The following is a 13,348-nucleotide window of genomic DNA, read 5'->3' on the forward strand; positions in this document are numbered from 1 at the left end:
TCTCATTGTCTTGAAAAAGGGCATGCCTTTGAAGAACTACGGGTCTGTGTACTGGAGCAAATTATGCCTCACTGGCGTGGGGGTGATATGAATAAGAAACCTCTGAGAGCTGAACAAAGATGGATACATTTTTTAGATACCCTTCATCCCAGGGGGTTGAATGCTGAATTAGAACTCAATGTTTTTCTGTGAAAGAAAACTTGATACTGACGTCACACCCGGCAATGACGTGTGAAGTCTGGATTGGATGACAGCTGTTTATAAGCTCGCGTCTGACGCAAAGATGGTCTCTGTTCTTCTTGTCTAAAGATGTTGTGAGAAGGTGTTTGTCCAGCTTTAAGGTTTGACTGTTTGCCGATCCCAGATAAGTTATAAACAGTTATTTATATACTTAAAGTTGCTAAAAATATAAAAAATTGTTTTAATACAGGAATTTATCTGACAGAGAAAGATTGATCATATTTCTGATAAGAATTTTGCGCTTGCACTACAGCTCCTGATGAAGCAGCTGGCGCTGCGAAACTTCAGCCGTATGTTGAGCTTTGTTTAAATCATAACAACCTTGAGAACGACAGTGCCATTGAATTGAAAATAGAACACAAATATAAAATTGAAAAAGAAAAAAAAGAAAAAAAGGGATACAAATGATTGCCGCAGATGATTAGAGGTCTGGGCGGCTCTCTTTTTGAAGTCACAGAGAACACGCTGTCGGGCTTGATGATGCGGCTATACACTTAAAACATAAATATTTATATTGTGGGAAGCGGTAATCTAATATAAGATTTTCTGAAGTGACATTTCCTTTTTGTGTATAGTTTGGTGGTGTGGAAATTGTTTTAGTTCTTTTTTGAGACATGAATGTTTTTAAACCATTTTTAAATGTCTTAAAACAAGGTTCCTTATGGAGGAACTCTAACTGATTTCAGAGCATAAGGTTAACTAGTGCAAATAACTATCCCTAGACTTTGCCACCCTTACTATATTAACTGTGGTCACATAAATAAGTACTGACTGGTAGATCTTAAACTCTGGCAGGCCTGTAAAATCTTAACAATAAACTAATACATTGTGGTGCTTTGCTGTTTAATGCCTTTATAAATTAGGGATAAAATGTTGAACTTGACTCGCCATTCAATTGGAAACCATTGCAAAGGAAACAAAATCGGAAAGATATGCTCATAGCGATCAGTTCCTTGCAATGCTCTTATAGAGGTTCCTGAAAGACCCAGATAGATTGTAACAGTAGTCAATGCCTGTAATAATATTACTGCCTTTTATGTTTTTTGTTTTTAATTTTCCAAGAGTAGTAACCCAATACCATGTCCCTTACCAATGTGTACCTGATGCATATTATAAAAACGGGGGTCAGTGCCTGTAGTACTGTGTGAAAATTATCCGGGTTAAGATGAGGTTTAATCTTCCTGAGTATTCAAAGCTTAAAGAATGAGCTTCTCACTGCAGCTTTTATTTGAGCCTTAAAAGACAGACCAGTATTGAATAAAACTGCCAAGATTTTGAACTTTAGGTACATTAGAATGGTGCATCCCCCCCAATGAAAAATTAGAAGGACAAGTAGAAAAAGAACATCTACTAATCTTGATAATTTCAGTTTTGTTTATATTAAGAACTGATTTGTTGCTGATAAGCCAACTTTTGATCGATTTAAGATAAATTATTAATCCCAATTAGTATTTATGTACGAAGACGCATGGAAAAACACTGTTATCTGCTAGGGATGTGAATCGTGTCCTCGATCGTCTTAACGATCGATTTCGGCTGGGAGGGGGAGGGAATCGTATTGTTGCCGTTTGGGGGGGTAAAATATCGTGAAAAATCGTGAAAAATCGAAAAATCGCAAAACCGGCACATTAAAAGCCCCTAAAACCCACCCCCGACCCTTTAAATTAAATCCCCCACCCTCCCGAACCCCCCCCAAATGACTTAAATAACCTGCGGGTCCAGCGGCGGTCCGGAACGGCAGCGGTCCGGAACGGGCTCCTGCTCCTCAATCTTGTTGTCTTCAGCCGGCGCCATTTTCCAAAATGGCGGCGAAAAATGGCGGCGGCCATAGACGAACACGATTGGACGGCAGGAGGTCCTTCCGGACCCCCGCTGGACTTTTGGCAAGTCTCGTGGGGGTCAGGAGGCCCCCCACAAGCTGGCCAAAAGTTCCTGGAGGTCCAGCGGGGGTCAGGGAGCGATTTCCCGCCGCGAATCGTTTTCGTACGGAAAATGGCGCCGGCAGGAGATCGACTGCAGGAGGTCGTTCAGCGAGGGTTCCGGCGCCTCGCTGAACAACCTCCTGCAGTCGATCTCCCGGCGCCATTTTCCGTACGAAAACGATTCGCGGCGGGAAATCGCTCCCTGACCCCCGCTGGACCTCCAGGAACTTTTGGCCAGCTTGTGGGGGGCCTCCTGACCCCCACGAGACTTGCCAAAAGCCCGTTCCGGACCGCTGCCGTTCCGGACCGCCGCTGGACCCGCAGGTTATTTAAGTCATTTGGGGGGGGTTCGGGAGGGTGGGGGATTTAATTTAAAGGGTCGGGGGTGGGTTTTAGGGGGTTTTAGTGTGCCGGCTCACGATTCTAACGATTTATAACGATAAATCGTTAGAATCTCTATTGTATTGTGTTCCATAACGGTTTAAGACGATATTAAAATTATCGGACGATAATTTTAATCGTCCTAAAACGATTCACATCCCTATTATCTGCATATATCCTATATTGTATATTTTGTTTCAAAGGCAACCCATAGCTAGGAATTCCCACTTGTGGGGACTACTATCCTGATTACCCTCAGAGAAAGCAAAGTTGCTTACTTATAACAGATGTTTTCCAAGGACAGCAGGATACCAATCCACACAAACTCACTCACCTCTCGTAGGAGTTGGTTTCCATCAGAAAGCTCCGGAAGCTTCTAGAGAAGAGATCAATCTCCAGCTCTGCTGCTGACATCACCCACATGTGTGAAATGTTATACTGTTGTCCTTGGAGAATATTTGATACAAGTAAATAATTTGCTTTATTGTCTCTAGGTAGGATTCTGCCTAAATTGTGAAATGGATTTCAAATACTGTAGTTGTGGCTGAGTGGTGGACAAGGTGGTCAAAATTGTGGAAAAGCAATATTGATTTTTATTAATGGTTTATAAAATGTAATAATTACTTTCTGCAGTATTGTTCTTCTTGTCCATTACTTGCCTGTTACTATTTAAACTTTATTCCACAATTTAAGCAGGACTCAGTTGCTAAGGTATTCAGTTGATATCACAAAGCAATTTGAGCATATTGTGATATCAAGAATTTTGAAAGTGGTCCTGCCATTGGTTAGTGTCTGTGGTCACCAGCTGACTCCATTGCTTGCCTATTTTCTTATAGGGATAAAACATGGTCTAGGGTTTATTGATGAGGTTATTACACAGAAATTCTCATAATGATGTCATAACATGCAAATTTCTGTACCAAAGTAGAAAAACGAAGCAGCATGAAATTTGTGCATCTCCTTTTTTTAATATGATTTGCTAATACATCGATGTTAGAGCAGAAATGAGCTGAATATCCATTTTTTGCTTTCTATATTCAGTAGAACTTCTTTCCCTGAAAATAGATCACCTTTGTATGTAATATTTTTTTCAGTGTTTTATGAGAGCCTTGATTCATAAATCTGTTTTTTCAGTCTAACTTGGGCTTTATATATTTATCCCCATTATGGCAATTTCTTCAGACATGAAAATACTGCATCATGAATTGACATCAGTATATTGCAACTATGCCAGAAATAAAGAGCTGCTTGGGAGGATGTTGGCAAGCATGGATTGTTGACTCATTTAAATATTTTCTGTGACTATTTATTTATTAAAATTCATATAATACTTCATACATACAAAATGCTCTAAGCTGTTTACAACCATCCGTTTAAAAAAACAAACTATTAATAGAATTAAATCTGTACTCTCTTCCCAGTCTATTTCCTTCTATTAGATCACCATTTCACTCATTTAGGACCTCTTACCATCAACATCCTACCCATCTAAAAACATTTTTTGTAAGATTTAGTGTGAAACTAACCTAAGTAATACTAATCTGTCAGAGTTGACATACTAATCATGGTTTATACATGTGTTGCAGTTTGTGTATGCACATTGTGATGAAATACAGCAAGCAGGCCAGTATAATCTCATGTTCCCAAGAATAATGCAAGAACTGGTCTCCATAACTATGCAAACAATCTACAGTTTAGATAATGAGACAAAGCCAGATTCTTTAAAGTGATGAGATTGATGGGTAAATAGTGGCTCAGACCTTTATCTTCCAGCAGGCAAATTGTTTGCCATGACACAAGAAAGCATGATTGACGTGAGAGATCAAGGAAGGATCTGAGTAGTTTACCCTGTGACCTGGCATAGGAGAAAAGTATCCATCAGATACATAGAGAAGGAACCAAATAAATATTACTCTATCATTTCCCTCCCCTAGCTTTCTTGGAAGGAAGACAATCCCACATTCAGTCTGGCCAGTTGATCCTGGTAATTTTCAATCTGACCAGTTGATCTTGATAATTGTATAAATGTTACACTTTGTGCTGTTCCTTGGTGTCTAAGTCTTAGGGGAGGTGGTTGCCTAACAAGTATACCCAAGTGGGTCTTATAGCTACTGAAATTTGGCAATGGTTCTGCTCTGTGGTCTTATATATAATTAGTTATTGTGGTTACATCATGTATACAAGATTAATTTAAGCTACTAAACTTGGCAAAATTGTTAATTTATTTACAAGATGGGCAAGACTAAATCTAAATGGGTTGTATTGTTTCTTATTACTCTTAAATTTGGTATTTTAGAATTTCTGTTTGAAAATTGAAGACTTTTAAATCAGAGCTTCCCAAACCTGTCTTGGGGACCCCACAGCCAGTCAGGTTTTCAGGATATCCGCAATGAATATACATGAGATAAATTTGTATATACTGAGTCTTCATGCAGATTTATCTCATGGCTAGTCATTGTGGATATCCTGGAAACCGGACTTGCTGTGGGGTTCCCAGGACAGGTTTGGAAAGCCCTGCATTAAGTGCAATTTTGTAGTGTTTTTGTGGTGAATATGGAGTAAGAACACATTTTTCTTTGAGAAAAGTATGTTTTTGTTGAACTAGCAAGCTCCTTTTCTATCACTGAAGGAAAGGGGCAAAGAAGAATATTTTAAAATCTTCCAAATGTGATAAAGTGGCAAATAAAATTGTGATGATGCATTAATGTGCACTAAAGTGCATTCATTGGGGTAGATTTTCAAAAAACGCGAATAGGCGTACTTTTGCTGGCGCATCAGGTGCAAGCAAAAGTACGCTGGATTTTAGTAGATACGCGCGGAGCCGCGCGTATCCACTAAAATCCTGGATCGGCGCGCGCAAGGCTATGAATTCTGTATAGCCGGCGTGCGCCGAGCCGCGCAGCCTACCCCCGTTCCCTCCAAGGCCGCTCCGAAATCGGAGTGGCCTTGGAGGGAATCCTCTAACGCCCTCCCCTCACCTTCCCCTCCCTTCCTCTACCTAACCCACCCGTCCGGCCCTGTCTACACCCCCCCCTTACCTTTCTCCGGGGATTTACGCCTCCCAGAGGGAGAAGTAAATCCCCGCGCGCCAGCGGGCCTGTTGCGCGCCGGGACGCGACCTGGGGGCGGGTACGGAGGGCGCGGCCACGCCCCCGGACCGCCCCGGGCCGTAGCCACGCCCCCATACCCGCCCCCAAAACGCTGCCGACATGCCCCCTAAACGCCGCGCCGACCGGGCCCGCCCCTGACACGCCCCCCTCGGAGAACCCCGGGACTTACACGAGTCCCGGGGCTCTGCGCGCGCCGGTAGGCCTATGTAAAATAGGCTCACCGGCGCGCAGGGCCCTGCTCGCCTAAATCCGCCCGGTTTTGGGCGGATTTAGGCGAGCAGGGCTCTGAAAATCCGCCCCATTGTTAATAAATAGGCCCCATTAATCTCAATGGGACCTTTTGACTAAAAGCACGCATTAGCAGAATTTGATAAATTAGCCTCATAGCCTTTTACTTTTCAGCCCATTACTCTCCTGACCTTTGTGTTGCAGTGGTTGGACTTGCACTTGAACCAAGAAATTCCTTCTTCCCTACTCATCTTGTCCAGAGCTTTGTATCTTCCTGATACACTTTCACCAGCTGATCAGCTGAAAACAACACTTCAGACATTACCAGAGAGTGTGGTGAGTATCATAAATATTAATTTCATGAAGCGCACAAGATTTCTGTGAAGGCAGTTTTGGTGTTATGCATACAATTTTTTTAATTGCTGTCATTTGAAAATAGAAATTTAGTATAATGTGAGAAATACAATCTGTAGTATTTTGATTTTCATGAAAATAACCATTTTGAATTTTTCTCTCCTTTTTTTGTTTAAGTGAAGATTTAGGCATTTCATGCAAAGAATGTCAAGTAAGATATAAATCAGTGTGTGCCCAACAGGGAGTAATATACTCAGTATTAAATACTATTCATTTCTTTTCTCTGCTAATGCCATACTCTGGAGAGCATTGGCCAGCAGATGGTGTTGGTGTAGGGCAGATGGTGCCCTGGGCAAAAATTGTCCTGCCCCAACTGATATTTCTCCCCCCCCCACCCAGGACTGAGCTCTTGTAAGCATGTTATGGTTGAGTGACATTTCTAAAGTTACCATTCAATGCTCTGCCTTACACGTGTGACTTACAAAAGTTTAAAATAAGCACAGTCCTATTATCCATTTGCACATTTCCTGTCTATTAATTGTAGCACTAGCTAGGTGCCAGGCACCTGGGGGAGGGCTCGCCAACAGTGGCAAAGCATGCTGCGGAGAAGAGTGGAGGCACCCAGGGGAAGGGAGTGCCAGCAAGAAGGCAGCATCACCACCCCCAGAAGTGGCAATGGCAGTGGTCTGAGGGGAAGGCGTAGCAAGATCATGAGCTGGAGTAGTTAACATGCTTTGCTCCTCAAATGCCCCTGTCAGGTTCCTCAGGCAGATGAGCTAGGCCACAAGCCTAGTCATGCTGGGCCTCTCCTCTGTCACGGTGCTCAGGGCGTTCCTCAGCTGATGGCACCCTTAGCAACTACCCAGCTTGCCCACCCCAAAAACCAGCTCTTTGTTGGTGGATGAAAAATAAAACAGGATTTGCCAGAATCTACTGTACTTTCTTGGCTTTCTTAACTGTCATTCCTACTGTTTCAACTCAGTGGCCCTGTCTCTGTCATCACAGGCATTAGCTGCTTTATTCTAGTGCATCCAAATTTATTGTAGTGCATCCAAATTTGCATTTTCCTGTATTGCCAACTCTCCCACTCATGTGCCTTTTACTGCCCCCAGCACCATTCTCATTTCCGGTGTGGTTAAATTTATTGGGCTTTCAGGTCATCCCACCAGCATTTTGTAGAAGTTTCTTGTGGAAATATGCAAGGGATAGACTTCTCTAAGATATAGGAAACATGGAATATCTAGGAAAGGGGGAGCAAAGCAAAAGGAAAAAGGTAGAGGAAGGGAGAGAAGGAAAAAAGAAGAGAAAAACAGTTCTTTTATCTTAATGACAAATCAACTAGAAAATGTTTTAATGAAAAATAAAATAAAGCACTAAAGTAAAAGCTATATAGGAGAATGTTTTTTTTGTTGTCTCTAACAAAAGTGTAAAATTACAATTGTGTGGTTTTTTTTTTTAAAACAAGCAATGCAACCATCACACATTTGGGTCAGGTGACCACATGGTATTGAGCAGAACATATTTTAGAGCTTTCCACAGAAGAGGCAGGCAGTGGAGTGTACGTTGTCAAGACTCCTCAGCCTGTGCACTGTAGTCCCAGTGCCCATGTCACAAGAAAATATGGGCCAATATTCCATTTATTTTGTGGTGCCCAATAAGGAGGGTTCCTTTCACCCCATCCTGGATCTCAAAGGAGTCAGCTGTTTGAAGGTGACTCGTTTCCACATGGAAACTTTACCCTCTGTGATAATGGTCCAGTACAGGATTTGTCAGAGGCATACCTATATATTCCCATCTGGCTGGAGCAGCAACGGTTTTTGTGTCTTTCGGTTTTGGGGTAACATAATCAGTTTCAAATGCTACCCTTTGGTTTGGCCACTGCGTCCAGAACTGTCTCCAAGGTCATGGTGGTGGTAGCGGCAGTGTTGAGAAAGGATGGTATTCTGATCCACTCGTACTTAGACGATTGGCTAATTCGGGCCAAGAGCATGAAAGAGTCTTCCCGCCTCACGCAAAGTGATCTTCTTGCTACAGGAATTGGGATGGGTGATGAACTTGGTCAAGAGCAAGCTGCAGCCATTCCAATCACTGGAGTATCTCTGTGTTTATTACAGTACAAAGCATGGTAGGGTGTTCTTGCCAGAGATCCGCATTCAGAAACTGATGGTGCAGGTGCAACTATTGACAGAAACAATACACACGACAATGTGGTCTTATCTACAGGTGCTCAGGTTAATGGCAGCCACCCTAGAAGTGGCTCCGTAGGCAAGGTCACATATGCCTCCTCTTCAGCGCACACTGCTTGCTCGTTCGAGTCCACAGACTCAGGATTACTTGATACGGCTTCACTTACCAGTGGAGATCACCATTCAGTTGCAGTGGTGGTTGCAAGCGGATCATCTAAGGAAGGGTGTTTCCTTAGACACTGGACTGGTTAGTACTCATAGTAGATGTGAGCTCCCTGTTCCACTCGCAGGTCACCAGAGGCAGGCAGAGCTCCGGAGTCTCAATGCGTGGATGAGACGATGGTGCAAGGAAGAGGGATTCAGTTTTGTTAGGAACTGGGGAACCTTTTGGGGAAGGGGGAGTCTCTTCCGAAGGGATGGGCTCCACCTTAACCAGGGTGGAACCAGACTGCTGGCGCTAACCTTTAAAAAGGAGATAGAGCAGCTTTTAAACTAGAACAAAGGGGAAAGCCGACAGTGGCTCAGCAGCGCATGGTTCGGAGAGAGGTATCTTTAAAGGATACTAATGATGCATTAGAATTAGGGCATCCAGACAGTGAGGTTCCAATAATTAGAAAAGTAGTCCAAGTGCCTGTAACTAAAAACTCACCTGAGCTAAAACATTCTAACTTATCCCTATGAATTAAAAAGCAGAATGAAAATACAAACAAAAAACTTTGAAATGTTTGTATGCTAATGCCAGAAGTCTAAGAAGTAAGATAGGAAAATTAGAATGTATAGCAGTGAATGATGACAGACTTAATTGGCATCTCAGAGATATGGTGGAAAGAGGATAACCAATGGGACAGTGCTATACCGGGGTACAAATTATATCGTAATGACAGAGAGGAGCACTCGGGAGGAGGTGTGGCGCTTTATGTCCGGGATGGCATAGAGTCCAACAGGATAAACATCCTGCATGAGACTAAATGCACAATTGAATCTTTATGGGTAGAAATCTCTTGTGTGTCGGGGAAGACTATAGTGATAGGGGTATACTACCGTCCACCTGGTCAAGATGGTGAGACGGACAGTGAAATGCTAAGAGAAATTAGGGAAGCTAACCAAATTGGTAGTGCAGTAATAATGGGAGACTTCAGTTACCCCAAAATTGACTGGGTAAATGTATCATCGGGTCACGCTAGAGAGATAACGTTCCTGGATGGAATAAATGATAGCTTTATGGAGCAATTGGTTCAGGAACCGACGAGAGAGGCAGCAATTTTAGATCTAATTCTCAGTGGAGCACAGGACTTGGTGAAAGAGGTAACGGTGGTGGGGCTGCTTGGCAATAGTGATCATAATATGATCAAATTTGATTTAATGACTGGAAGAGGAACAGTGTGCAAATCCAAGGCTCTCGTGCTAAACATTCAAAAGGGGAAGTTTGATAAAATGAGAAAGAGTTAGAAAAAAACTGAAAGGAGCAGCTACAAAAGTAAAAAAAAAAATGTCCAAGAGGCGTGGTCATTGTTAAAAAAAAAAAAAAAAAAAACTATTCTAGAAGCACAGTCCAGATGTATTCCACGCATTAAGAAAGGTGGAAAGAAGGCAAAACGATTACCGGCATGGTTAAAAGGAGAGGTGAAAGAAGCTATTTTAGCCAAAAGATCTTCATTCAAAAATTGGAAGAAGGATCCAACAGAAGAAAATAGGATAAAGCATAAACTTTGGCAAGTTAAATGTAAGACATTGATAAGACAGGCTAAGAGAGAATTTGAAAAGAAGTTGGCTGTAGAGGCAAAAACTCACAGTAAAAACTTTTTAAAATATATCCGAAGCAGAAAGCCTGTGAAGGGAGTCAGTTGGACCGTTAGATGATCGAGGGGTTAAACGGGCACTTAGAGAAGATAAGGCTATCGCGGAAAGATTAAATGATTTCTTTGCTTCTGTGTTTACTGAAGATGATGTTGGGGAGGTAGCCGTAATGGAGAAGGTTTTCATGGGTAATGATTCAGATGGACTGAATCAAATCACGGTGAACCTAGAAGATGTGGTATGCCTGATTGACAAACTGAAGAGTAGTAAATCACCTGGGCTGGATGGTATACACCCCAGAGTTCCGAAGGAACTAAAAAATGAAATTTCAGACCTGTTAGTAAAAATTTGTAACCTATCATTAAAATCATCCATTGTACCTGAAGACTGGAGGATAGCAAATGTAACCCCAATATTTAAAAAGGGCTCCAGGGGCGATCCGGGAAACTACAGACCGGTTAGCCTGACTTCAGTGCCAGGAAAAATAGTGGAAAGTGTTCTAAACATCAAAATCACAGAACATATAGAAAGACATAGTTTAATGGAACATAGTCAGCATGGCTTTACCCAGGGCAAGTCTTGCTTCACAAATCTGCTTCACTTTTTTGAAGGAGTTAATAAACATGTGGATAAAGGTGAACTGGTAGATATAGTATACTTGGATTTTCAGAAGGCGTTTGACAAAGTTCCTCATGAGAGGCTTCTAGGAAAAGTAAAAAGTCATGGGATAGGTGGTGATGTCCTTTCGTGGATTGCAAACTGGCTAAAAGACAGGAAACAGAGTAGAATTAAATGGACAATTTTCTCAGTGGAAGGGAGTGGACAGTGGAGTACCTCAGGGATCTGTATTGGGACCCTTACTTTTTAATATATTTATAAATGATCTGGAAAGAAATACGACGAGTGAGATAATCAAATTTGCAGATGACACAAAATTGTTCAGAGTAGTTAAATCACAAGCAGATTGTGATAAATTGCAGGAAGACCTTGTGAGACTGGAAAATTGGGCATTCAAATGGCAGATGACATTTAATGTGGATAAGTGCAAGGTGATGCATATAGGGAAAAAATAACCCATGCTATAATTACACAATGTTGGGTTCCATATTAGGTGCTACAACCCAAGAAAGAGATCTAGGTGTCATAGTGGATAACACATTGAAATCGTCGGTTCAGTGTGCTGCGGCAGTCAAAAAAGCAAACAAAATGTTGGGAATTATTAGAAGGGGAATGGTGAATAAAACGGAAAATGTCATAATGCCTCTATATCGCTCCATGGTGAGACCGCACCTTGAATACTGTGTACAATTCTGGTCGCCGCATCTCAAAAGATATAATTGCGATGGAGAAAGTACAGAGAAGGGCTACCAAAATAAGGGGAATGGAACAACTCCCCTATGAGGAAAAACTAAAGAGGTTAGGACTTTTCAGCTTGGAGAAGAGACGACTGAGGGGGAATATGATAGAGATGTTTAAAATCATGAGAGGTCTAGAACGGGTAGATGTGAATCGGTTATTTACTCTTTCGGATAGTAGAAAGATTAGGGGGCTCTTCATGAAGTTAGCATGGGGCACATTTAAAACTAATCGGAGAAAGTTCTTTTTTATTCAACGCACAATTAACTCTGGAATTTGTTGCCAGAGGATGTGGTTAGTGCAGTTAGTATAGCTGTGTTTAAAAAAGGATTGGATAAGTTCTTGGAGGAGAAGTCCATTACCTGCTATTAAGTTCACTTAGAGAATAGCCACTGCCATTATCAATGGTAACATGGAATAGACTTAGTTTTTGGGTACTTGCCAGGTTCTTATGGCCTGGATTGGCCACTGTTTGAAACAGGATGCTGGGCTTGATGGACCCTTGGTCTGACCCAGTATGGCATTTTCTTATGTTCTTAGGGTTGGGGGGCTCACTGTCAGGAGTTGACAGCACAGGGGCACTGGAATACAGAAGAGTCTTTCTGGAGCATCAGTCGGCTATAAGCCCATGCTGTTCAGTTGGCATGCTTGCAATTTGTCAACCGTTTGCAGAGTTGAGTGGTCCGAATAATGTCAGCCTATGTGATGGCAGTGGCTTACATCAATCACCAGAGAGGAACCAAGGGCCAGCAAGTATTGTAGGAAATAGAACAACTCAGGGAATGGGCGGAAATACATCTTCGGGAGATCTCGGACTCACTCATTGAAAGAAAAGACAATATAAGAGCAGACTTTCTCAGCAGACAGAGTCTGAATCCAGGAAAACGGAAATTGTCAAAGCGTACTAGCTCATAGTGGACCATTGGGGCCTCCTATTTCTAGACATACTGGCAACATCACACAATGCAAAGGTTCTTCGCTTTTTCAGTCACTGGAGAGATCTAAAGTCCTTGGTCATTGATGCCTTCATGCAGGTGTGGCTGGAAGGCAAGCTTCTATATGCCTTTCCCCCATGGCCCATGTTAGGCAGAATGATTCGGAGAATCGAGAGTCACACGGGGATGGGGCCTCTGGTGGCACCAGATTGGCCCAGGAAACTATGGTATGCAGATCTGCGGAGGCTCCTGGTGGACTCTCCTTTGTTATTACTGGTCCACAGGGATCTGCTGCTGTAGGAGCCTGTTCTTCACGAAGATCCAACTCTATTTTATCTTATGGTATGGCCCTTGAGAAGAAGGCTCAGTTGCTGAAGCATGATTGTCACCTTGCTCCGAGCACGAAAGTTCTCCACTTCCTTAGCATGTGTTTGGTTTTGGCAAAGGTTTGAGGCTTGATGTGAGGAATGACTGTTCATCCTCATTTGGTTAAGATCCTGCTCATCTTGGATTTTTTGCAAGATGGGTTGATTAAAGTGTAGGCCCTTAATTCCTTGAAGTTACAGGTGGTGGCTTTTGCTTGTTTCAGAGGTCAGGTGAATGGTGAATCCTTGTTGGCTCTTCCGGATGTGGCTTGATTTTTTTAAAAGGGGTGAAGCAACTTTGTCATCCTTTACAGTTACTGATACCCTTATGGAGTCTTAATCTGGTTTTGGATTTTTTGGCGGATCACACCTTTTGACCACTGCGTAGCCACTCCTTGCGGTTACTTACTTTGAAGATGGTGTTTCTTGTGGCAATTTGTTGTGCATGTAGTGTTTCCGAACTGCAGGCCTTGT

General features: G+C 42.4%; 1 protein-coding gene across 4 annotated transcripts in view; it reads left to right on the forward strand.

The window, feature by feature from the left end:
- LETM1 (leucine zipper and EF-hand containing transmembrane protein 1) overlaps positions 1-13,348 on the forward strand; it is a 182,653-nt gene that overhangs the window by 108,551 nt on the left and 60,754 nt on the right. For all 4 annotated transcript variants that reach the window (XM_029592569.1, XM_029592545.1, XM_029592555.1 and 1 more), the window contains one exon: positions 6,086-6,217. In XM_029592569.1, the coding sequence (XP_029448429.1) occupies positions 6,086-6,217 (132 nt within the window). The remainder of the gene's footprint in view (positions 1-6,085; positions 6,218-13,348) is intronic.

This window comes from Rhinatrema bivittatum, chromosome 1 (genome assembly GCF_901001135.1).
Source record: "Rhinatrema bivittatum chromosome 1, aRhiBiv1.1, whole genome shotgun sequence".
Classification (NCBI taxonomy): Eukaryota; Metazoa; Chordata; class Amphibia; order Gymnophiona; family Rhinatrematidae; genus Rhinatrema; species Rhinatrema bivittatum.